The 26,721-nt window shown below is 45.0% G+C and overlaps 1 protein-coding gene across 5 annotated transcripts; it reads right to left on the bottom strand.

Annotated features, from left to right (window-relative positions):
• Positions 1 to 1,759: 1,759 nt before the first annotated feature.
• On the bottom strand, positions 1,760 to 18,675 carry REST (RE1 silencing transcription factor). Of its 5 annotated transcripts, none has more exons than XM_082281837.1 (6): positions 18,560 to 18,675; positions 16,595 to 17,505; positions 10,585 to 10,668; positions 5,961 to 7,580; positions 5,196 to 5,297; positions 1,760 to 3,005 (listed from the first exon to the last, which is right to left on the bottom strand). In XM_082281837.1, exons 2-5 carry the CDS (start codon positions 17,493 to 17,495, stop codon positions 5,206 to 5,208), a joined length of 2,697 nt encoding a protein of 898 aa, XP_082137963.1. In that variant the 5' UTR covers positions 17,496 to 17,505; positions 18,560 to 18,675; the 3' UTR covers positions 1,760 to 3,005; positions 5,196 to 5,205. The 5 variants fall into 5 exon arrangements, with proteins under 5 accessions (XP_082137963.1, XP_082137964.1, XP_082137961.1 ...); XM_082281838.1 differs by having other exon boundaries at positions 1,760 to 2,998; XM_082281835.1 differs by having other exon boundaries at positions 1,760 to 5,297.
• Between the last annotated feature and the right edge of the window lie 8,046 nt (positions 18,676 to 26,721).

Below are 26,721 nucleotides of genomic sequence, written 5' to 3'. Positions count from 1 at the left end.
TTTAAAAACAAACAAAAGACAACCACCAAACCGAAATCAGGAACCTAGCGTTTCAGCTCCTTCAGAGCGTTAGCAAAGCCTGAATAAGGCAGCTGAATTAAGAGCTTGCTCTGTCCCTATACATGCCATCAGGAAGCTAAGCCATCCCCCACACAAGCCAATGCACCTTTCAGGCAGCTCAGTTTGTGGGCAGGATCTCCCACTGGCCTGCAAGGTACTGCAGAGCCGTGCGCTTGTGCTTGGCTACCTGGTTCTCTTAAAAAACAATTTAGCACAAAGCAGATTCTTAGCATCTTTTCAGCCTAGTAGGTTTTACCCTGGTTTTCTACCAGGAAAAAACCAGCAGGTTTTCTGCCAGGGTGTGAGGAACTAGTCAAAGATAAGGATGACCTGACTACAGGTTTAAGGGAAAATGATTTCTCAGGTTGCCAGCCTACTTGGGCTCTCTAGATCAACCACCTTGTCCTGAAAATGCCTTCCTGGGGGTGGGGGTCAGCACTAGCTGGTGGTACAAAAGGCAGGGCCTCCTGTATTGATGCAGTTTGAAATCATTAACTCACACAGCACAGGCAGAGGCGCTCACGTACCCAGCCCCCACCATCTCTATGCCATGCTCTTAGATCTCCCTTGCAGCCCGTGGGCAGGCCCAGGCACCACTCCTGTTCCCTGTCTGTGCCATAAACTGCTCACATGCTGCCTACGAAACTTCAGGAGCAGCAACCCAAGCCTGCCCCTTGGCACTGACAGCCCCTGCCACACTGCAGCCCCCCAGGCTATGTCCTGTGGTAGCACTGCACCCTGCTCTTTGCTGCTTGAGTAACAACTGCACAGCTCAGAAACCCCCATTTCCATGACAGACTAAGATGACAGAGGGCAGGGGGGCACTGCTTATTAGAAAACATTTAATCAGAGACGACAAAAGCTCTAGGACTGTTCAAAGCTGCACATACAGCTATCCCCTTATCAAACGGTTTGCCTTTATCCCTTGGCAAGTACGAGTTGTTCTGTGCTAGTAGGAGGCAAGAATGACCAAGCCCCAGAAGGTAAGTCAGCATCATGGGCTAATCAGCCCAGGTTTTCTAAAGTGGCCAGGCTGGCAGAGGTGAAATGTCACCTTTGCAGGCTATCCCAGGCTCCACAGCTCTAAAGACATTTTCAATAGCTCTACAAGACAGAACTATAGCCATAGGGATGATGGATGACACAAATTTTTATACATCTATTGCTAATTCCCTGAGTGAGACTGCACCAGAGATCCTTCTGGAATGCAGAATGAATTGTCACCTGCATTACCTCTGAAACTCAAATTTAAATCCCACAGCTTCCATCAAGCTGCCTTTCTTCTCCTGTGGCAGAAAATGTTGCCTTTCGTGCCCATTGGGCCCATCCTTCCAAATCACAAACAGGTTCAGCATTGTGTTTGAACCTCATCCATGTGCATGCAGCCCCCACCTTGCACCCTGTCCTTACTGAAGTGGACAGGGAAATGAAAACAAAACATTGAAAAGGAAAAAGAACGTTTTTCTGGAGCCACTGCCCCTGTCTGCAGTCATGTCTGACATCTCTGTACTGACTCCCCCAGTCCCACCGGCCTGGCTTGAGGTCTTCAGGAGCTCTGTCTGACACTGGCACTGCTCCTGCCTCTCATTACAAATGGCTTCCATAGCCATTAATAAGAGGAAGATAGAAGCTGCAGGTTCCTTAATAAAGTTTATTTAATCATAACTATGCTTAGGAAAATACACTTGTAAAGGTTAATATAATGAAATTTAGTTTAACTTTATACTACATTTTGAACAAAAGACTTCTTATACATGATTTAGGTAAAAACAGGAAGTATGATCTGGCTCGTTTTACATCTATTACAAACGTAGAAAAGACTGTCATGCACTACAGTAGAGAGCATGAAAAAAATTACCTTTGGTTTAATTCAGAGAATACAAGTATTGCACTGTAAAAGCATCAAACATGGTGCAACTAAACATCATAAACATGTTTCCATGCCAGCTTACAAAAGTTTGTTAGCTAGTGTAATTTTAGAGGGGGGGAAAATATATGTACACATAAAACAATTTAATTAGCTATTTGGATTCTGTTAATATCATATGCACGCCACATATCTACACAACTGACATTCAAGAAAACTCTTGAATTTGATTTAATACCTTTCAGCTACATTAAATGTGTTGAAATCAATGACATTACTGTATCTTAACTGGCCTGTCAGCTGTTAAACATTCTTCTTTAAATGACTAAAGTTCCAGCCTAGATCATCAAAATCCAGAAGCAGCAATTGCAATACCATGGATTTTAAGTGCCTAGCTACCCATTTCTTGACCATTTCTCCAGGCAGTTAGTTTGAGTGTATAGATTCATACAGAAAAGGCCCAAAACACATGACTCAACTGAGGGCTGGCAGTGTAGGGGTGCATAAGCGTGCTAATCCTTCCAACCACATACTGGAGGTTGAACACAAATACAGGTATTATTGCCAAAAAACACAAACATGCTAGCATTGGCAAAACCAACACAAAATAATTTAACAATATTGAAAGAGACCAAAAAAAAAAAAGGCATTGTTTATAGGGAGATACAGCAATGTAAGACCACCATATATGGTAGGCTATGTGACCCGCACTCCCCCTCAAATACTCATATTAGCAGTGCCTAACATTTGAGATAAACATAATGCATGAACACAATACATCCTTGCCTTTTTACTGTAACATAAGCCCAAACCTTGCAGTCAATTTCAACACAGTTCTGCACCAATATTAGCTATTTCAGGACATTGTCAACGGGTCTTAGATAGAAAAAAAATCAACTTTTCTTCTTTTTAATATGTTAATAATTTATTTTCAGTTTCTCATCTTGTGGTAGAAAACTCCGCCAAAGAGGAGCCGACTGTTGTCTTCGATGAGTTCTTGTCAGATCAAGCATTGAAACCTTGACCACTTCGCAGAAATGTGCAGCACAGTATTTCAGAGAATCACCTTTGCTTTTATCTCACAGAGAGAAATTTAAAGTCAGTCAACAGCATCATTTTCATTTAAAAACAAACAGGAAAAAATTATCAGGCCAGTCCATGAGTTTACTTGAACATAGCTAAAGTCCTTGAAGTCTCTCTTAAAATAGCAAGGATAGGAAGGGAGTTTTAAACCTCTACACAGTACTGGAATTCCCAGCATCTGCTCATATCACTCACAAATGGTGGCAACATTTATATATAAAAGAAACACTATTAAGAGGAAAAAAAAATACATCTAAAACTATTACAACTGGTACTTTAGGAAAGCAATTCAACTAGGTTTGTTTTCTTAATGTTTAACATAAATATAGTTGCAACTTGATCTTGAGTTGACAATGATTGTCACAGCCAAGGTAAGGATTGAACACCATCTATGCAAACAAAAACTCACTATACATTATACAACTTATTTCTGCCATGAGGGATGCCTTCCCTCTCAAATCTTTGGCCTCCTATTACTAATCTCTCCCAAAAGCAGAAGCAATGTAGCATTGTTGCTCTCTATTCATTCACAGCAGTGGGTTTGTTTGGAGGGGAAGATGCTGTGGGGACAGTGAAGAATGGGGTTTATTCCAGAGCTTACACAGAGAGTTACTTGCAATAAAGTGCTCTGACAAATGCTGTCTGAGCTCTTCAACTCCACTCTCCAAATAACACCTGCCTCCAAATTTGTTTCTTTGGAGCTGTCCCCAACTGCTCCCACTGGAAAGGCAGCTAATGACAGTTGGAAGAGTGCACAGATGGGACCTGGAAGGTTTTCCTTCTTCCCTGCTGGTTTGGATTTTGTTTACATTTTGCCACTGGTTGGCAGCCAGCATTTAGGTATGCCATCTCTCTTGCATTTGTGTGTGCTAGAAATGAAATCTGTTTAGAATTAAAAACTCCTAGTATGACATGTAGACCTGAGATGACAATCTGATCACTTATGTTTCTCTCTGCATGGAAGCTGGATGGTTTTATTAAATGCAACTTGAATTAATACGGAGCAGAAATTTCTGCAGATTTTTAATGCCAGGTTTGTTGCTTACCAGTTGATTTATCCTTATTTGTTTGTTGTGGTTTCTTGTGTATGAGATGTTAGATTATATCACTGCTGCTATTTTATTGTTTTAAAGCTCTTGAAGTTTGACTGCTGTCCACCACAAAAATGAAAACGGAAGGGGAAAAAAAATAATCATCCAGACTTGCAGAATCTGCAGACTGTTTCCACTGAAAGCAATTTTTTCCTGCCTGGTGATCCCAAATTATAAATCAGAATTTATCACTCTGCATGTGTATTCAAAGAATCGGAAGTGGCATTTCCATGACAGAATAAATCTTGTAAAAGAGCGTTTTGGAGCTGCATGTGTATCTTTTTGCTCAAGGACTGTACAATTCTAAAGCCACTTAAAAATGCATAGCCAAGCAGTTCATAATTTCAGCAACTTCATGCACAGCTAATCACATCCCAGGAAAACAAGAAAAATCTGCAGTAAGGAGCATCACAGAAAGCTGCCACAGAAAACTGTCCCATGGTAAGCAACAAGTCTGAATGTTTTCAAATAAAAAAAACTTACATATACAAAACCAAACATGCATATATAAAGTGTACATATACTGCACAAGCGCTATTCCTAGAAGATTAAACTGCATAGGTAAAAATCAAAAACAAGTGCAACATTTTAAGCCCTTAAAGCACAATCAAAAAACAAAAAGCAGAAATTAAAAATAAACTTGCTCCCCCACAACAAAGCCAATTACATATCAGTGATTAAGATATTAATCAAGACAAAGACTTTCCAATCAAAAGTTGGAAGTGATGCCTTAGGGTTTAACTTTTATATTTTTCAAATCCTGTACTGCCTAGTGTGTAACTCTGAAGTTTCGTGTGGCCTGTTAGCTGCTGCTCTCTCATGCTGGTCAGACATAACAAACCTCTCTAGGTTTGCTCTCCAAGGACACCCAGATTGTCCTAGGTCCAAAATGTGTAAACTAAAATCTTAAGAAGGGGGGTAAACCTGGGGAAATTACATCATTAACTGAAGTTTTAATTGGAGAATTAACCCTGATATGCAAATGAACCAAACTTATAAAAGTGTGAAGAAGAACCCATGACCTGCATCCATCTTGGGTGTAGCCTTTTGACTGCCCAAGGTGTACCCTGAAAGCCCTTCAAATAAATACCTACCTTTATTCCCTTATTCTTGTCTAGCCTCTGTTTTTAGGTGGCCACCCCAGGCATCAGAAGGACTACTCTCAAATTTTGGCTCATCATTCACACTTAGGGGATCTGAAATGTATGTTCATAATTGTAATTAGCTTAAACATTTATGTTCATCACTAGCCAACTTTGATTTCTTTTACAAAGTGCTCTTTATGTAATAGAAGCTATCTTCCTGGTAGAAAAACCATCAAGTAGTTTAACACTGAACATCAAGATACATTGAAAAGAAAAAAAAAAAGTGGGAAAGGGAAAAAGGGAAAGAAAGAGTTGGCTGCTAGAACAAAAAGCAACTTATGCCAGTGGCTCTATAAACATCCAACTTGTATATTGTTAGCTCCAGTCTTGTTCCTAAAACTCAGTTTATAAAACAGCTGCATAAGCTAATAGACTAGAAGCTTACAGTGACTTTATAGGACAAAACCTTATACACCCTACCTGCTTTCTCTAATTAAGAGATCCAATAGTTAATGAGTTCACCATGACACATAAAGTTGTCAAAAATATTTTCAACTTAAAAAAAAAAAAAACCTAAACTAAAAAAGAAACCAATGCAGACACTAAAGCAAACCATGCTTAAAAAAAAAATCTACAGTATTTTTACATAAGCTGTGTAAGATCTTACAAAAGAAGATTCCCCAAACCACAGCTACTTCTACTCCTGCCCTTTTGCTGCCTTCTCAAGATAATACACATTAACTAAGTGCCTGTTGAGGTGCTTGCTGTATTCACCTTCCTTTTTAAATGAGCGGTCACAAAAAATGCACACATAGTTCTCCCTGGCCACCGTGGTGTCCGGAGCTCCTTGTGACATCTTTGGACTTGTTTCCTCTTGTACAGAGCGAGCACCATTTAACCCCGAGTCATCGCTTCCTTCTGATATGTTGTCGCTGATGTCGCTGCCTTCATGGCTGTGGATGCCCTCATCCTCATCCATTTCCTGAGATTCATTCACGGCTGTGTTATCCCGAGATAAGGACAGAGCCACTTTAGGGCTTTGTGTACACCCTTCTCCAGGCACAGGTGCTGGCGCAGCATCTCCTGTCGGCTCTGTCGCTGGCAGGCATGTCTTGCTCAGGTCCATCAGGTCTGAGTTACTCTCAGTTTCTGCCACAGTTTCCTCTGGCTCCTTCTCAGGTGCCAGATCTGGTACCACATCCATGAGCACATCCAAGCTTTTCTCAGAAGACACTGCATGGGAAGGTTTCTCAGAGCAAGTGTCTTCCCCTCTGTCCACCTGTTTCTCCTCCTCCTTTGCACCACCAGTGTCTTCACCCTCACCTGCTGCCGCAGGCATTTCTTGGTCCTTTACCTCAGCTTCTGTGTTTGCATCCTGAGCTGGCAGATAAAGCTGCCCTGGGCCTTGGATGCAGTTTCCTTTGGGATCAGTGCTCTCCCCACTGAGAGCATGACCACCAATGTTGTTTAATGCCACTGTGTTAGTGGGATCTTGCTCCTTCTGGTCACTGCCCTCAGTGTCCAGCTTCACACACCCATCTTCTTCTGTGATAGGATACTCATCTGGCATCTCCTCTTCCTCAATCTTCTCCTGATTGAGTTTACTGCTTTTTTTACTATGCTTAATTTTCAGAGCTTTCTTTTTTCTGTTTTTCTTGAGGCAGTAATTTTGCTTTTTAGGCTCTTCCTCTGATGCAACATCACTTTTTTGAGCTTCCGGGCAGTCTCTGGGTTTAGCTTCCACTTTCTTTTTCTTTTTTGTTACTACTGAGGTATCATTTGCAGGCTCTTGCTTTGAGGAAGTTGCCTCAGTTTCTGCCTTTCTTTTGACCTTCTTTGTTTTACATGTTTTCTCAGTACTTTTCTCAGTTTTAATATCCACCTCCTTGTTTTCTGAAGCCGATTTCCGACTTCTGGTTGTCACCTGGCCCGCAGAAACATTGTTTGTTGACTTCTTTTCCTTTGCCGAATTATCTTTTTTCTCTACCTTCACAATTTTCTCCGTTTTCTTTGCAGCTGAATCCCCTTTCGTTGGTTCCTTCTCCACTTTGTCATTACTGCTCTCAGAAAAGTCAGCTTCGCTCTTTTTAGTCCGTAGCTTCACCTTTGAGACATCCATGGTGATGTCAGAACAATCAGGATGCCTGGACTTGATGTGATACTGCAGGTTACATTTTTTAGACGCTGCATAATCACAGACAGGGCAGAGAAACTGGCGCGGGTTGACGTGGAGCTCAACGTGCTTTTTGAAATTGCTGCGGTCAGCGGTTTTGTAGTTACAGTGCGGGCAGATCAGAGGCTTGGGCCCATTGTGCACTTGCCTCGCATGACGAGTCACCTCGTGCTGGTTTGAGGCCACGTAGCTGCACTGGTCACATTTGAATGGCTTCTCACCTAAGGAAAGGAGGACGGAACAGAATGATGGTGATTATTAAGCATGGTGGTTTCGGAGCAATCACGTCCCACTAACACAGATACAGAAATATGAAACTTGAAAAGGATAAAAAAAAAATTACCCATGCGCCTTTAAAATCAAGCAAAGTCAACATAAGAAATCCACAAGTCACAAACACATTCACGAGACACTAAGAAAAAAATACAAAAAAAAAAAAAGAGAGAAGGGGTGAGGGTTGGGAGGAAGGGGATCCAAAATCAAACAAGCAGTAACAACGTCACAGGTTCTGGCTAGGCATACATACCGGCAGAGATCTCTCTACAGTAATATTAGCAAATGGAATCCATACCCAACTGGTCCATTGAATGCATTGTAGAAAAACGGAAATGTAACATTTGATGAATAGCAGTTTCACACAAACGTTTCAAAAAAAGTCCAACTTTACACAGATTTAGCATACTTCATGTTTGCATTGAAAAGGAAATGAGGGAAAAGAAGCTGGCAAAAACCTAAGAAAATGAAAAGGGTGCCCAGATGATCTCTACCTCTGAAAAAATTCAGTTCACTGTTTTGGTGCCTCCAACACGTGGTACATTGCCTGCAGGCTACTCTTTGCAAGTTAAACAAACATACTCCAAAGCCATCATGTTACTATTAAAATCTGCATTTATGTTAGTGCAATGACTCTTGCAGAAGTGGTCCTGAAATGTTCTGTTTAGCGCATGCCACTGAAGCAGAAGTAGCTTTCCCTTACACATCAAAGCAAATAGGAAAAACACTTCTAGTGCAACAACTCAAGTCCAGAAATACTTCGGGAGCATCTGTGCATGCACCAATTTAGCTGAGGAATTTGGGATGCTCCTGAGCTCTGAACCAGCATCTCAAAACTGATCTGCAGAACTAATGCATGCTACTTCTTCAGTATGTTGAAAATCCATTCTAGTCCCTTCTGCTCCCATACAACAGGGCTTCTCCCTTCCCTGCAACCCACTGCCCATACTCAAGCATGCTCTGTAGCATGACTCAGGAGACCAGCCAGCCTGCAGTGAAGATGTGGTGCCTGTGTGTGTTAACCACGTATCTGCAACACCCTCACAAACTCTAGAAAAGCTGTGCTGCCTCCCTGGCAGGAAGGAGCAGAACACTTGTTTAAGAGTCCAGACCATTTCATGTCTGTCTGCAGCATCTAATTTTTAATTAAAGAAGAGCTACTTTGATTCCCTCCCTCTCCACTTTACTTCCTTCTTTTTTTCTCCCACTTCCTGGTGACATTTTCCACAAGTTTAAGCTTGATGTGTTTATTGCTCATCCTTCCTCCAAGTATAGAGCCTTTATCACCTAAATTTCAAAAAATAGTTCTGTATTACACTGGGGGAGGACAAGAACAGCCTCTCTTATATACACATGAACAAGCTGTTCTAAGCGCACAGAGTGCTCAGAGGCAGCTGCAACAGCGTAACTCAAAGACAGCATGTGAAGAGTTTGTGTCCATCGTCTCTACTAAATCCAGGGGTTTTACTGCGCAACTGAAAAGGATATGTACCAATATGGCTTAAAAAACAGCTCTGAATTAGGCTCTAAACCACTGTTATTTGCCATCTGGCATGGGAAGAAAGCTACAGCACCTGCGAGCCTGTGAACTGCAGGACTCCAGAAATTGCCATAGAAAAGGTGCAGATGTCTGGGCAATGCAATAAAACATACAGTAGAATTTAGGAGAGCTAGTAATACAGCACCCCTGACAGCAAAATCATGCCTTCCCTCAGAGACCTTTGAGGCAAGGGCCACAGGCAGATCACACTCCTTACCTCCCTCAGATTTGAGACTTCCTTGAACAGAACAAGGGCGGAGTAACATGCTAGTGACATGGTTTCCAGGCTCGATATTGATGAAACCATTTGCAAATTTGGTGGTTCATTTGCAAACCAGAGGTTCAACCAACTATTATTTTTGTTTCTGAAAGCAGAATACTACATTCACAAAATTCTCACACCAAAATACTGACATGACATTTTAAAGCTGGCTATTTTTAATGGGTCCAAGCCTCACTCCACTACAGTTAAAACTGACTGACTCCTGGTTTCAATTAAAAGCCTCATCAATTGAAATTGAGACAATTACTGCTCAGGAGACTTCAACTCCTGTTTGCCAGCATTAGGAATTCACCTAGGGCTGATCAATTCAGATTTTACAAAAACAAATCAAAAGCACAGGCTCAGGTCTACCTGAACTCCCCTACAAGAGTCATAAAGGACAACTATGCTTGTGTCTATGGTGTTACAGCTCCCAAAAATGCTGTTAATTCATTCAAAAAGAGATTCACGAGCGCAAGAGCAGATATTTGTAACACCGCACAGCTCATGACCAGTAACTGGAAATAAAGGCTAGTGAAAATTGTTAATTTGGCTTTTAGTGCAACGAGACTGAGTTACTTGTGAACATCCTCTTGAGTTTGCTTTTTCTCCTCTGTCTCCCTGCCACAAGCAGACACTAATTTACATCACTGTGTCATACTAAACAAAAGCTCAGAACCCCTAGATGAGATCCAATCCCAGACATCACAGAGGAGACTCTCAGCTACTCAAAATTTTCCCAGCTTCACTGATTTGAACTCAGCTGACAGCAGACAGAGTACAAAGATTTGTTCCTATATCATCACAATGTTGCATTTATTCCTAGATTACTAGGACTACTGGAGCAGTCCTATGAATATCAGAATAGATCTTGAAAAGTAAAAGGATATATTCCCATTATCAGTTATATTCATGGCACTTAGCATTCCTTAGCAAGACAACCTTCCCCATTATAAAAGGAGCTAAAAGCTCAGGCCATACTTGCTAAGATGGCATCTCACACAGAACTGGGCAGGCTGCTTTAGGTGGCCCTTCTGGACCCAGGATCTGGCCCAGATGACCTCCAGAGGTCCCTTCCAACTGCAACCATGCTGTGATACTGTGACCCACCCCCTTTTCCTCAGTCACGCTGCCGCCACTCCATACCAACCTGAGTGGGTGCGCATGTGCCTGGTTAAATGGGTCTTCTGAGAGCTGGAATAAGGACACATCGCACATTGATACGGTCGCTCCCCTGCAAAAACAAACAGCAAAGTAGTTACTGAAACACAGCAGATTCCCAAACTTGGTTACAAAGCCACACAGGGAAGGCTGTCACAGATCCTCACACTGTAGAGCACGTTATCTCGCAGCAAGGGACAGTGAGAAGTATATGCCCAAGCTGGACCACTGCAACATGTCATGCCTTATGAATGAGGGCAGTGAAAGGGCAGGATATGACAGAGGCACATTCTAACGTCCACCTGGGGTCAAGAGTAACCTCAGCAAAAAGGTGATGAGGACAGACAACTTTAAAAAGCCTTAAGCCACCAGACCTGACTTCCCTACAGCATTTTCTCCCAACACTCAGAAGATGCACAAAAGATCCTGTAAGAAACTAGCTATGTTTTTGCTTTGCATAACATCTTACCCGAAACCTCCATGTTTAATTTGGATTAAGATGTGGTACAACCACCAGAACACAACTGCAGATAGACCAAGTCTTTACTTCCAAAGTTTTACTGGCAGAGTGAAAATAGCTTGCAGCATGGAAAAGCATGATGCCCTGCTCAGTGAAATTATGCTGCTAGCAAAAGCTTAAATGTAGCATAAACATTTCTTTTGAAGACTCAAAACCCCATGCCTGAAGAGTTCTTGGTTCTGGAGAACTAATGGAAACTAAGCTGTCATAAATTATATCTCCACTGAGGACAGCCAGCTTGTAATTGTAGCTAAAAATTGTATCAGTACAATGATACTTGAAAATCTTTTTCAGGTGAAGACAAGCTCCAAACAAAAGCAGTTAGTTTTATAATTAACATGTTAGGCAGGTCCAGATAAGCACCAGGAGTTTTTGCCCCAAACTGCTAGCACACTGTCTCCACTACAAAGACTTTTTAGTCTTGGGTGGACACCCACAAGAGAAGAGAGGAGGGAAGCTGAAAAGGGAAAAAGAAGTTACTCAGTCATAGTATTTATTCAAATCATACCCAGAATGACACTACAGCATTTTGATAAATTTGCTACGTATGAAGCATACAACCAAGGTGCTCTTCAAATCACAGAGGCCTGGCCATCAGCAAAAGCCCTGCACACGGGCTATGTGTTCACTCTCAGAAGCACACCTGTATCTGCAGGAGCAAAGACCTGCATCTGCCAGTATGTGATGTGAGGCTCCGCTGCTGGCCTGTGCCAAAACAGCAGTAGAAGCAGCCTTTGTAATGCAGATTAATTCCACATTTCTTCCTTCCATCCAACATTTAGACTATCGTTCTTGATTAGATCAGCAGTTTAAAGGTAAATTCACCCTAACAACCACAACTCCCCTCCCTTTCCAATTAAAACAAGGTAGGAGATTGGTGCAATACACAGTAAGATTAAGTCATGTCCAAGGGAGGGGTACTCCTCTTGTTACAAAGAAATGGTTTTGGTTTTAAATGACTCCTTACAATTAAAAAATATGTGGCCGAAGGTCCTGGAATATTCAGTCATATCTTCTTCCCATTACCTGAAATTTCATATCTGTAAAGTTACCTACAACGTTAGGAATGTGAAACAGGCTTTCTTTCATGCCCTTTTTTACATAGGGCACAGCCACAAAACATACTGGATTTAAGCATAATGAACACAACTAATTTAAAATGTGTTGTTGCCACTTGAGAATTAAATGCATTGTACAGGCTGTTCTGTCAAATACAATCCCCCAAAGGATATGTATTGTAATTTTATAAGCTCGTTCATTATATGCAAACGAGCCATCAAAAAAACCTCTCCAGAAGACACTTACAGAATAAGCTGCAATCTAGCAAAAGCTTAAGCAGGCACTTAACTCTATGCAAATGAACAGGCAGACTGATATCGGCATACAAATTTAAGATCATCTTGTTAAGGAAAGTTCCCACCATCCAAGAGACTCTGGCAGCCACACTCCCAAGGCCAGACTGCTGGGTCTGAAGCCCCTTCACGGCAGGAGCTCCAGTGACCCAACACGTGCCCCACTTGACTCCCTGCACACCCCACTCACACAGTGTCAGACCAGGTTTCCTCACTAGTTTGACCCCAGGTTTCACAGAGCAGAGTCTCAGATGTCTCGTTCCATAAAGCCACTTACTCATGGCACAGTAACACAGAAACACCCGGAGCTGGTGCCTCCAAAGAGGAGGAACAATGGAACCCCTGGGCTCTTATACCCTCACAATCTACCTGCACGCAAGTCTCGCTCTTCCTCCCCAGCCTTTGCTCCTGCTGCTGAGCCTCTCCATGTCCATCTACCTCGCTGGCATCACCAGTCTTCATCTGCTTTGTTATCCAAAAGGCTGGCAGTCCATGGCTCCTGCTGTGCCTCTCAAGTGTCCATTCACCTGGCTGGCACCACCCGTACAGGGTTGGCAATTCATGGCCTCTCTGCGCTCTCACCCTGAGCAAAACCTGCATCTCGAACTGCAGCTTGCACACTGAGCTACCTGCACCAAAGGTATTCCTCAACAATGTCTTGATAAAGCTTTTTTTAATAATGCCAAAACTAGACACAGAACACTGTAACTGCCTGAAGCAGATGTCTTAGTTATACAGTCCTTCAGATTATTTTCAACAAAGTTTTCTAGAAATTTCTTCTAACAAGCAAAATACAGAAAAAAGAAAGAGAACAATGCTGCACTGTCTTGCACATAGTACAGCTTCAGGATCAGCAGGTAAATCAAGTCAAAACTTGGTCTAAAAAGTCTAACGAGCACTAACAAGCTCAGGTAGATCTGTCCCTGACACAAAGAGTCCTTTCTGCTCCAGCAGCAGAGGAAGGGATTGCCCTGAACATCTCCAGCAACCCACTGGGCAGCAGACAGGCTCTTCCAGATGCAGCTTTCCCAGGTGGCAAGTCTATGACCATCTGTAGGGTCCTTGAAACACCCATCTGCCCAAGGTCCCCCACATTTGTCAGCAGCCTGTCACACAAGCACTGTCACAAGATGCAAGGTATCTTCAGTACAGGGTGGGCTCTGGGACACCTGCTTTTCAACATGGATGCAAGCAACAGGCAGGCAGACAACCTGAGCCTGCCTTCCTGTGGTCCCCAAACATGCAGAGGATAGGTATGTTTCCCAATCATGCATGCAGCCCCCTTCCCTGCTCCTGGCCACGTGCTCTGGTGTTTGCATGAGCCCTTAGTAAGGCAACTAAGTTCACTAACCAGCAGAGAACCAACCTGGGCAAGAGGAACTCCTTTACTCCATTTTAGCGAGCTGTATCAGCTAGTCCCAGGATACAGGTAGAAAACTGAGACTGCCTTTCTCCAGCAGCAGCAGCACATTCACAGTGGAGTGAAACCCCACTCTGTACAGTCAGTGTTTCAGAAAACTGTACGGCTCTAACACAGCAGAATCAAATTAACTGCAAAGAGGCATTTTCCCCCACAAAAAAATTTTTTTTAAAAAAGTCTGGTGAAGAACAAAAAACAGGAGAGAAAGATAAGTATCTATCCAAAATTATTTCACCTATTAGCAATCAGGAAACCAAAGAAACAAACAATTCCAACTTTCTTCTTTAATATTCTGAACCCAGAAAACAGGAAGAAAATGATGGATGGATGTATCCCATTCATTTTTCCCAACAAATATGTTTCTTTAGTTTCAAATGAAAACTACAATCCAAAGCTATTTTGGTATCATTTAGACAGTTTTTACTAAATTCAATACTGTTATGTAAACAGTCTGCAAATACTTTTGACTATAAAATATCTGCGGGTGTTTTTTCAGGATTTTTTGGGGTGGGGGTTGTTTGGGAAGTTTTTTTGTGCATTCTGGTTTTGTGTTTTTTAAGGCAACTTATTACACACTAACATTGACAGAGACTTTTAGCCTGGTATATAAAATATACCTGCCAGAAGCTTATTCATTCTTCTAATACTCTAGTTTTAACAGTCTCCTCCACAAAATCAATGTTACTGGAAACAAGGCACATTCCTAAATCATTCTACTAACATATTTGGAAGTTTTTTATCAAGCAAGAACTGCCTGAAACACTTTAACTATGTAGTTATGAAGTAGCAAAGAAACACCTACAAGGGTAGACTAAAATATGCCGAAATCATAATCGCTCATTCCAGCTTAATTACAGTAATGAAAAGAACCAGAAACCTTGACTGCACCACTGTCTTCAAAGGAGCAAAAGAGGATCTGGATATGCTTGATTTTTTTAAAGTTTAACACAGTTCATTGGTAAACTGGTCAAATGCAGTGATAAGAGCGCTTCTTCAGCAAACATGCTTTCATGGTTAGTTTCTGTAAAACTCAACAAGTGCTTTCAGAAATCAGAAAGGGGGACCTAATGTCATCCACAAACACAGAGATTAATTTAAAGTTGAGACAAATGTAAACTAGACAGGAACTACAGCACTGGCTCACATTTCACCATGAGTTCCCCACATGATTCGTTTAGGTTTTTTCTTACTATTTTGACATTTTTACCTGGTCTCTTTGCTGTTATCTCCTACAAAACACACAAAGAAAATGATCTGGAGGATAAACCACACCATTTTCCTAATACCTCTCACAGTAAACTTTTATTTACTTGTTTAGAAAAAAAATACTGAGACAGGACTGATTTTGAAACTGATGGTATCCTCTGAACAACAGCACACAGCTATTCTTAGGAGAATAGTATGTCTTAAAGTACTGAAATTCCCAGCAGACCCTCCCAGCCTCAACAAAGCAGATACTGAAACGAGCCGACGAACACAAACTCCTGCACACTTAAGCTCAAGCCCAGCCCCGAGGCCTCCGGAGTGCCCAACCCTTCCAGACAGCTGCAGCCAACTGAACTGAAACCTCCAAACCATTCATGCCTCTGCTGTGACAAAACACGACTTTAAAGGAGAAATTCCCCAGTGTTTTGCTCAGCCAGCACAGTCTAAAATAAAGGGGAACCAAGTCAGGTGAGCACACTAGGAGATGGTTAACAAGCCAACCCTCTCCACAGAAAAGCCCTGACACGGTGGAAATAAAAGCTTCTAAGAAGCAGCAAGGAAGTTCTGAATTGCCCTCTCACTTCCACAAAAGGGATTAGGAGGCATAGTAAGTGTACCCCATGGCCCAGAGAGGTGACATGGATATGATAACCCCTCGTTGAAAGGAGTTTTGGTTCGTCAGAACTCCCTATGCGAGAGGCTGGTGAGGCTCTCTGATGAAAAGCAAGGTATTTCCTAAGTCACCTGTGGTCCCAGCTCACAGGATGGCAGCAACACTGCAGGTCCTCTGATTCCACTTGGTATACACCAGGGAAAAAGGGGCCTCACACTGTCCCTTCCAATTACAAACCGAGGCTAGGAGAAGTCAGGAAGTCAGGCCAGACTCCCTCGAAGGCTTCCTATATGGCAACAAAAGTATGTGTCTACTTCTGGCTGCTGCAGTGATGCAGGCCCTAGAAAAAACGAAGCCTCTGAGCATTAAAAGGAATTAATTCACTGTACAACTCTTATTCTGACTTTGTGGAGGCTGGAGGACTCATTTGCACGTATATATCAGCTCTTTCTTCTCTGTAATTACATCTTAGTCAAGTTTCAGCTCAGTCTGAAGGTACCATTTTCAAAACTACCTATGGGATTCAGGCACCTTTTGTCAACCTGTTTGTTTTGGTTTTAGAGTACATCAGGTTTTGGCGTTGTAGACCCTGACAATTATCACTGGCACACTTTGTCCTGCCCTCTTCAAAAAACTGGCTTAAAATAACTAAACAGGATGCCCTTCATCTTCTCTTGGGCATCTGAAATTTCCTCAGTCCTCTAGGACTGTAGACTGGAGCTCAGACCAAATTCCATGAGGCTATAACCTGGTAGAACCAAGAGAAAAGAGCACAAAGCTTTATCAGGGTAGAACAAACTTTGCAAAAAGAGGACTCTGCTTGCTTCATTCATCACAGATTCTCAGAAGTCTTACTGCACTTCAGTCAAAAAAAGATGAAAAACTTACCTGTGTGAGTTCGAATATGTTGAATATAATTGTTCTTCCTGTCCGAAAAATAGGAGCACTCTGAGCAGGTATACACTTTCCTGGGAAAATGATTTCTTAGGTGTTTTTTCCAGTGATATTCACTGACAGTAGTGTAAGTGCATATGGTACACTTGTAGACTCTCTCGTTTTCCCCTGCTTTGTTGTGGTGCTTCAAGTGAGCCAGATAGTGATCATATCTGTTAGTGTTATAGCCACAGCGATCACAACGGATTGGGCCCTTAGAGAAATCCACCTCTTCTGCACTGCAGGAATCAGACTCCTTCACCTGTGCTTGCTTTTCTGCATTTTCTTCCACGAAGAATTTCTTAGCACTGTGAACCCTGATATGATGCACAAACTCCTCTTCAGACTCTGCCTCGTACTGGCAAGGCTTACAACGAAATGGTTTGCTCTTCAAGCTCTTACACTTGTCCTCTGTGCTTTCTGGAGTACCCAGTGCTTCCAATGAGACATCTTTGTCCACACTGGGAGTCTTAGGAGGGGAACAAGCAGCTGGACCTTGAGTTTCCACACTAGGAACCTCAAGGGAGCTTAATTCCATATTTTCAGGTGCTTCACGGTCACTCTCCGCAGCCTGGGTATCTTCCATACCCTCTCCATCACTATCTGAGAAGTTGCTGTCCCCCACCGTTGTCAGTTCTGCCATTTGTCTCTCTTCTCCAACCAGGTAATCACAGCAGTTGCCACTAACTTCTCCCGTCAAGGCCACATTTGCCAACATAATAAGCTGAGGAGCTGCCAGCTCAGCTTTAGAAAGGTCCTGTAAGTCATACATGTCATTGGACAATGCCATGCCAATATTAGAACTGCCAGGAAAGAGGCTGTTCCCACCAGACTGTCCCAGCACTTGAGTTGCCATGGCAGTAATTCTGTTGGAAGAGAAATGGAACACCTGTAAGCACCCAAGTGTGGAAAACCCTCCTCTGCTGTGTACTGTCGAAGCAGCCCTCCAGGGAACACCAGCGAACTAAAGCTCTTTGCTGACGTGCTGGGGCAGCGGGAAGCAGAACCCGGAGCTGGGGGACCTCGGTCCTCGCCCGAAGGGGCTGTTGAGCTCTTGCCTACGTGTGGTGCAGGATCCCACCGTGTGGAGGACGGGTGGGAGGCGCTGACAACGGGGTCCCAGGGCCCAGACGGGGCTCCGGGCAGGCGAGCGACCCCGGGCCGGGCCCCGCGGCTCCCGCCACGCCAGACACCGGGGGCCCGCCGGTGGGTGCTGCGGCCAGGCTCCACCCAGTGCCCCTGTCCGGCCGCCGCCCGCCCCAAGGGCCCCGCCGGGCCCAAGGCCGCCAACAAAGGGGGGCGGCCCGGCCCTGCGGCGACCTCCCCGAGGCCCGGCGCACATCCGCCGGGGGAGACGGGCCGGGCCGGGCCGTGCCCCCGCCACCCTCCCTCCTTCCCTCCCTCCCTCCCTGCCTGACAGGCATGCGGCCATTTTCTGCCTGCCCACACAAAGCGCCCTCCCCGCGCCGCCCCCGGCCCGCCCGCTGCCGCCGGCCGGTCGGGACGTCCGGCTTCCTCCTCCCCCCGCGGCGGCCAGGGCAGGGCAGCGGCGCCGGTGCGGGGGCGCGGGGCGAAGGAAGCGCCTCGGTACCGGCAAGGTCACGGCAGCCGCACCCACCCGATGCCCGGCTGCGGGAGGGAGAGCGAGCGGCGCCCCGGGCCTGCGCCCGGGCCCAGGGCCTGCGGCTGCGCCCGGCCCGGCCCGGCCAGCGACGGCTTCGCCTTCCGGCGGCGGCGCGGCCCGGCGAGCGCCCCCGCGGCCAGCGCGGCTCCTTAGCCGTGGTGCTGATCGCCCCGCGGCCCGGCCCGCCCGGCCGCCCCCGCCCGCCCGCCGGCCGCAGATCAGCCCTGGACAGCGCCTCTCGCCCGGCTCCCGGCCCCCCCTCCCCGGCCCCGCCGGGCCCCGCCGCACTCACTCACCCACCGGCGGCGCGGGGCCGCGCGGCTGCTGCGGGGCGGGGCGGGGCGGGCGGGAGGCGCTGCTGGCGGCGGCGGCGGGCGGAGGCGCCCCCGCATTCCAGCACACAGCGCGCAGCGGCGGCACCGCCCCGCCCGCCCCCGGCAGGAGGGGCCGGGCCCAGCGGGGTCACCCGGCAGCGGCGGGGGCACCGGGCGGGCGGCGTGCGAGGGGGAAGGGGCACCCGCCCGAGGGGAGGGTTCGTGCCCAGGGGTTGAGTTGGCGGCCGCGGGGATTGTCCGAGCCTGGCCCCGCTGCTGTGAGCTCCTTTGTGCCGTTCAGGGATGATAACGCTGATCTGCCCAGCTTCGAGGCGGTGCCCACGGCATCGCCTTCACGAGGCGAGTCCAGAGAAGGGCAGCGAAGCTGGTGAAGGGTTTGGAGCGTAAGTCTAATGAGGAGCATCTGAGAGAACTGGGTGTGTTTAGCCTGGTGAAAAGAAGGCTCGGGGTGACCTTATCGCTCTACAAGCACCTGAAAGGAGGTTGTAGCCAGGTGGGGGTCGGTCTTTTCCCCCAGGTAACTAGTGACAGGAGGACAGTCTTCAGCTGCACCAGGGGAGGTTTAGGCTAGATATTAGCCACGGAAGGGATGGTTAGACATTGGAATGGGCTTCCCGGGGAGGTGGTCATCGTTTCTGGAGGTGTTTAAGGAAAGACTGGCTGAGGCCCTTCTTTCCACGGTCTAGGCTGACATGGTAGTGCCCGGTCAAAGGTTGGATTCAGTAGCCCCAGAGGTCTTTTCCAACCTAACTGATTCTGTGATTCACCCTGCTCCACCATCGCATGGTCCAGGCCACTAAACTACTCAAATTGCCCTTGAAACATAAAATGCCTTAAGCAATCATGGGACTCAAAACCTCCATAGTTTGTCCTCATTGTTCCAAAACTAGGGAAAACCCAAAAAAGTTGCTCTTTCAGAGCCCAGCCATGCACTCACTGGCTGCAACAGAGAGGTCAAGAGCAGCATCCAGTCCTGCTTAGGCAACAATCCCAATCCTAAATGAGGAACCCAAATTTCTTAGTGGTTCTTTCTTCTCTTGGGCACTCACGTGACTCTTCACCATGAATATCTGAAAAATTTCCTTGGCCCTGACATTCCTCAGGCTGAGCTGATTTATGAACCTCAAAACTTTCAGCAGGACCCGAGTACCTATTGAGCTGACACCACTGGGAGACTGCAAAAACCCCTCTCTCTGTGTCATCTGGCCAACTTCAAAGTGAGCTGTGCTGCACCGCTTGGCAGTGGGTGCAGGCAGGGCCAGCCACCCCAGCTAGCAAAGCAGAAATGTCTCTGAAACTGGAGAAAGTAAATGGGGTTTTTCCTAGCTACAAAAACAACTGGAGAATGCAAACTACATCAGGAGTTGTTGAAGGAGCAAAAAGATACTTTGTTAGATATTTAAACTGAGCATGTAAAAGTATCCCTGATCTACTCCTGTGAGTAACAGCCTTCCTAGCCTGAACAGCAAAGATGTTTTGTGTGTGCTGGCCAGTCTTGCCAACTGGCCCTACTTCTACTTAGCTATTTCTGTTTCCCAAGGGCAAGCTCCTTTCTCCAACCTCCATATATGCCTGCCTGTCATTTTCATCATCCAGAAGAGAAACTCTGTAATACGTGTATGTTGTATTACAAATTTATACATATTTTTATGTATTATGTTATGGATTTATTTGGGAGAGGTTGCCCTAAAACCTTAACCTGAGGTCCCTTGCCTAAGCACCACATCCTTGCAAACTCCATGTGTCGTTCTTCCTTCTTCACTGCTCTCAGGATACTCATAGTTTGGAGCAGGGTGCTTAGACCACAGCTGTGCTCTGGTACTAATAAAGGTTACAGCTCTGAGCAGCTACTCTGGCAAAGAAACTTGAACACACGGGGGGACAGACTCACATCAAAGCTTTGCCCTTACAAAATACATGGATGCTACCGGCTCAGACTACTCGGCTCCAAAAAATCTAACCCAACTTCAGTCCAGCTTCTGTAAGCAGTTTTGACATTGCAATTGCCTACCCCCTTCCTGCAGAACTTACCTTATTTGCAGACAGCTCCTTCTTTGCTCAATGCTCTCCTTATGCCAGGCAAACACAAAAGATGTGTTCCCCGGTGAAAAAAAAAACTCCTTTGAGCTCTATGTCAAGTCTGAGCCATTCACAAACCCCCTTAACTCTAGGGCTGCCCCATCAGATTTATAGGTTAAAACCCAAGTTACACCACTCCTAAGCTATGCCAGCAGTCAAGTGCAGTTAGTTCTCCAGTGCTTTCCAAAAAAATCCCACATGTGCACCCCAAGAAATCTTAGCAGCACGCGGAAGTGGCTACACCAATTATTCCGTGGTCAGGATGCTCTCGAGCAGCTTGAATGTAGACAGTCCTGCAGTGAATATGTATCGTGAAAGAAATGTTCCACATCAAAGCCTGTAATGTCTGCAAAAAATGCAATCATAAATAAAAACTTCTGCCAAAACAAGAAACCTGACATTAACACTCGGATGGATTGTTTCCATCCTGCATCAGCTGGAGAGCAGGGATCTGCAACTGCGTTTCTAATAGAAAGCATATTTCAATATTAACATCCATCTGTTATAAAAATAAAGGCACTGCATTTAGAATTGTTAAAGCATTTTAGATGACTTGAGATTCCTGAGGGAACTTTGGTTCTTTCCTTTGTGTATAATTTCACAACTGAATTTCACATAAGCACCCTTTTAGGTTCATTGCCTGGAAGAAGGTTTTTTGCACCGTCTGGTTTTCCTCATTTTTTTTTCTAGTGACCAAATTGCTTAGGCTTCTCTGAAAGCACCACTATTAATGTTATCTTAATAGTATTTTAATGTTTATCACTTCAACAGAGATCTCTTTCACCTTTCAGAAACCAGTCTGACCAGATTTCTCAACTTTTGTACTCTGCAAGTACACCAATGTGCTGTAACTGTCTGTGTTAATGTGGTAAAAATGTGTTTATGGTTCCAGTGTTCTAAAAAAATTAAATATTAATTGCTTCACTGCCAGGAATAGAGCCTACAAGCACTTGCTTTAACAATGCAAACACTATTCAGAGCCTCACACCATATATACACTTTGTAGTATTGTGCTCTGGGAGGAATCTCTTTTAATGCTAGTGGAGAAAAAGCATTGCTGTCTGGGTTAAAAAAGGTCTCCATCTGTTTTGTTTTGCCTCCTTTGCTACTTACAAGACATGTCATGTTTGAAAGACAGATTGGGCCAAAATTTCAAGCTCTATGCAGCATCACTTACATCTCCAAAATCCTGGCCTTAATCCTTTTGAACAAGCTCGTTCTACAGCTTTCAGTAGACACAGATCTCATGATGAGAGCAATCTAATAAATTATTTTTTTAAAGAGTCAGTAAAATTCTCTGACTCATAGCCATTCCACTGTGGCACCTCCTCCCTCCTTCCAGCATGAAGGTTTCCACACCTGTGTGGTGAACAGGATCAGTAGAACAACACATATTAAAACTACCTCTCCAAAAAGCTCCTCATCTGTGAGTAGCACTGGTTTTTCCTACCTTACAAGATCAGTGGAAACGCCATGTTCTCACTTCTGCCTAGAAGTGGGTGTAACAGGGGTCAGTTTGAGGGAATATGAGTTTCCAGAAGGTTATCCACACTTAGCTACTTGCTCTTTGCTCTTTCAGAAAAGCACACAGAACAGATTGCATTTGTTATGGTTTCGCTGCCTTCTTGGATAGCAGTTGATACTGTGAAGGGACAAACTTTGGCAAAGGCATCATTTCATACACTACAAAATATCATGCACAAATAAGACTAAGACTCTTCAAAAAGGTACTTACTGAAAGTTACCTTTTTTATTCAGATGATATTTCTCTACAAGCAATCAGGCTTAATATTTGTACCTATTTTAACATAGCCTTTTCAAAACATCTTTCAGCTTCTAACATAAGACTGTTTCCAACTGCTGTTGCTGTGATTTTACCAAGCAGTAAACCCAGTGTTCAGGTTGCCACTGCCAGACCTAATCCACCACAGCAATCTGACTCAAAGCACAAACCTGGCACAAAACACATCCTGTCAAGTCCTGTTTGTTTCAAGATGCTCTGAATGGTTAATTTTATGCCATCAGACTTTACACAGTTCCCATTTATGTGGTTGGTTCCACATGATTTCAGTCCATGGAAAGGAGAGGCAGTAGGTACCAAGAGATGTGGAAAATGTGCTCTCAAGTTTGCAGCTGAAAGCTGTGCAGCTGGATGTCAGGGCTAGGCACACAGCACCTAACCCTCTGCAGCAATTCCTGGCTTCTAAAACTAAAGTTGCCTGAGTAACTATTTGGAAGGGGAGGGTAATGTTGTGCCTGGAATTACAGTGCCACAGCCTAAACAGACATGCAGCTGCAACAACTCGTAAAACTGTTTTTAAAGGCCTTTCTCGTATGGGAGTACTGGTGTACTTGGATTTGGAGCTGTACATCTTTTGTCTTGGACGAGAGTAGGGTTGGGAATGGTGTGCCTGGTGTTTGACAACAGTTCCCTGGATGAGCAACTGTTGCTTAAGCAACAGCCCTCTGCTCTTTGCCACTGGCTAATTGAAAACAACAGGGATTATGTGGGGAGGAGAGAAGATGTAATGTACAATTGCTGGGTGAGAGGAAGAGCAAGGGAGGAGGAAGGCCCCCTTTAGATGGAACACGTGGTTATGTGGTGGGGCTCAGCTGTTCTGACCACAGTCCTGTCCCTTGGTTTCCCCTTTGTTCCCAGCAAGTCAAACTCCATGCTGCATGTCTGCTCTCAGTAAATCCTGCTGGCAAGAGTCTGTCTTACTTCAGGTTCAGAAATTCCACCTAACTTTGCTAAACACCTCTGCATTTAAGTCACAACCCTCTTGCTCCTGCTTCTCACCAGGCTTCCTATGCCCACTGGCTTGGAAGTGTCACTCAGTCAAACCCATGTGGGATGTCCACCCTTTAATGAAGCCCTTCCTTCCTCTGTTTCCTCCTTCACTGAGTCTTTGCCCTATCTTTCCCAGAACAGCAACCACTGCCTGTTCTCCTACCTGCTGCAAGCACCAGCTTGCCCTCTGACAACCAGGCAATATTTAACCCAAGTCTGACTCTCTGGAAGAGCTGTACCTTTGCAGTACCAGGGACTGGAGGAGGGGTTAAAGATTGTACAGTAGCAAGGGAAGGGTACTTTAAATCATGTGATAAGACTAAAAAGAGACAAAAAATCTTCCAGCGTTCACTCCAGCCCAGCTCTCCAACCTTTGCTGTTTTCAGCAGCGCAACTGTTCTGAGGGGAAAAGTTGAAAACATTGTCTAAATAAACATATAAACTTTTCCACTTTGCCTCTAGTAATTGTTCAGTCAACAGAAACATCGTTTCACTAGCCTGAAATAATCCCTAAGAATCAGTGAAGTGTATGAGCATTTTCCTGAGCATGCTCTCTGTTCACTCCCCTGGAATTGTACGGGCTTTTTCAAATGCTCAACACTGGGCCATGCTGTGGCTTTCCACGCTAGGAAAGCTGCACCACACAGGACACCCACTTACTGTCTGAATGTCAGGAAAATCCACAAACGCCAGAGGTTTACGTCCAAAGAGGAGACAGAGCAGTCCTGTAACTTTATTCGAATGAAGGAATAAAGTCCACTGGGGCACACGCCCACAGGGTTTCCTCTCTTGAGGTTTTGGAGGGCGCAGCCTCCTTTTATCCCAAACTCCCGGCCGCACGTTTTCCTCTTCCTTCCCCCACTGGCTGAAGTAGCAGGAAGGTACAGCCTTCCTGAACTGCCTCCCACATATCCCCCCTTGAACCTACTATTTTACCCCAAAGTTCAGAAACTCGGGCTTATGCAGACCCACTTGTCTGTTTCAGGAGCCAAACTGTCTGGGCTCTGCAACAAACCTGGTGCCCAAAGTTAGTAGAGACATGAAGACCCATTTCAAAGATGTTAACACCCATACCTTCACCCATCAAATTGTTTGTAAAGACATTAGCACACATCTTTCCCATCATGAACAAAGCACCCAGGGGTGTTTCTTGCCCTTCTGTTCTCGGGATAAGTGGTGGGGCTGTAGCACGGTTTCAAGAAAGGTTTCACTGGTGCAGTCACATCACTCAGTACAACACTGGCTAAAGCCCAGGTTTAAGCAAGGCCTAACATTTCCTTTACATATGGAAAATGCAGTACTCTATGCAGAGAAAATTACTTTTCTATTGTCCTCATTTTTTTTCTTAATGGGAAGCCAGAAAAAAACAAACAAAACAAAAGCTGTCATTAACAGCTGCCATTCACCTTTGACACACAGGTAAGTCTCAAACCCCCATTATTAATGTGTCCCTTTTCACTCTTTTCCCAAGTATCTCTGCAGCTCATCTTGAGCCAATAAACCACTGCCCACAAGGTAAGAAAGGAACTAGAAAACCCACCTCCCCTTCATCTTTGCAGGGTGATCCTTGCCCCCAGTCTTTTGTCTGGGGGACCTGAAGGAAGGGGATTGTGTCTTACTGGGGGTAAAACACTGCCCAGTATGACCCATCCTTTTCTTTTTCCAGTCTGTGCAAAGCGTTTTTCAGTCGTCATTACCCTTCTGTGCTTGGAGGCTGTGCCTAGGATAAGTAGATCCTTATCCTCATAGACAATGGTGTAAGAGCTATCATACTGCCTTGGAGGAAAGCTCTGCCTACTCCAGTACCCCGACTCTGATGGAGGTCATTAACACCTTCTGTTTCTGGAGTTCAAGTTCTAGGGCTTTTTCAGCCAGAAGTCGTGTAATGGCTCAGTCACTGATGTATTGCTTTTAAGCAAAATCACCCAATCCTTTCCTTTTCATCTTTAGTTTAGGCCTTTAGAATATGTTGTGGTACAAAGTTTGATAAACCAGATTGCCTGTGTTTCACGGTGCACGTGATTTCTGAGCTGGCAAGATTGTGAAAATGTACGGTTAGGCCGAGCGTTTGGGAGGAGAGCAAGAGAACGGCCAGCACTGACCCGGCAACTGAACCAATACAGAGTCTTCATAAGCCACATGCAGACCATGGGATGCAGCTCCTCCAGCTTGCTGCAGCCACAGTGTACGAGAACACCCTCCAGTGTGCCGGCTGGCTCCACCAGAGCATTCTACATCTCTTCTTAAAGGTCTCTGCTGCTGACTGTTCCATACCGTTGATTTATTTGTCATTCCAGGGCATGAAACATTCCTGTAGCTCAGCTGTCTTCCTGGGCCTCTCCTGACATACTGTCCAAAGGTCATTAAATACAATATTCCCTCACCCACAGCCTCTTGGCTTGGAGGTCTGCCAAGCTGAGGCTAAGTGGTAGCACTCGTGGCTCCATGAGGCCTCTCAGGTGCTTAAGCACACAAAGACTGGAGAGGAACAGATGCCTCGGTAGCAGGTTCAGGCTAGAAACACTCACTGGTTTCTGTGTGGGACTTCCTGTTCTCCCCTCCTCTTCTCAGGCTGAATGCCCTTGGAGGATGGTTCATGCTGTGCTTCTCTCTCAGCTGCTGCAGAAAGTTCTGTTTCTCAGTTATGTCCAAAGCAGTTTCACAATTTAAAAGTCAGTATCTGCCCAAACCCTATCTCCTCTTTAGCAGCTGCATCAGCTAGGCTAAAGGGAATGTATTAGTATCTTATGTAAAACTGGATTACCTGAGTCAAGTATGGTCTTCCTCTCCTCACTTATGTTTGCACTGTTTCAGCTCTTTACACACTCACTTAGTTACAGCCTAATCCCCAGCTCCTTGTTAAAAAGGAAATAAATTGTTCCATCCGTTAATGTAGAATTAACCACCTAAGCCTGCCAATTCAGAATCACACTGGACTATGACCCAGGAGGCCTGGCTGATTTTCTGACAGTCTGGATGAGGACACAGGGTCTGCCTACCTAAGGCAAAGAGAACTTCAGTGCTGACAGTAGTTGTCAGCAGCAGATGACAATTTGTGCCGAACAGGATCTCCTTAGCTCAAAGCAAAGACAGGAACAACTTTGAGCTGTTTCAGCCTGATTGGAGCTTGTTTTCACCTCGGTTTCAGAAACAGCACAGATCAGTTTATTTGTGTCTATGCTGCAACCATGTGAATTTCTGCACTGATCTAACCTCACTTTTTACTGGTACCAATTCTTTGCAAGCTGTGTAT

Source organism: Coloeus monedula (assembly GCF_965178545.1).
Source record: "Coloeus monedula genome assembly, chromosome: 5".
Taxonomy (NCBI): domain Eukaryota; kingdom Metazoa; phylum Chordata; class Aves; order Passeriformes; family Corvidae; genus Coloeus; species Coloeus monedula.
Note: the sequence above shows the minus strand (reverse complement) of the source record. Positions and strands in the feature narration are given on the sequence as shown.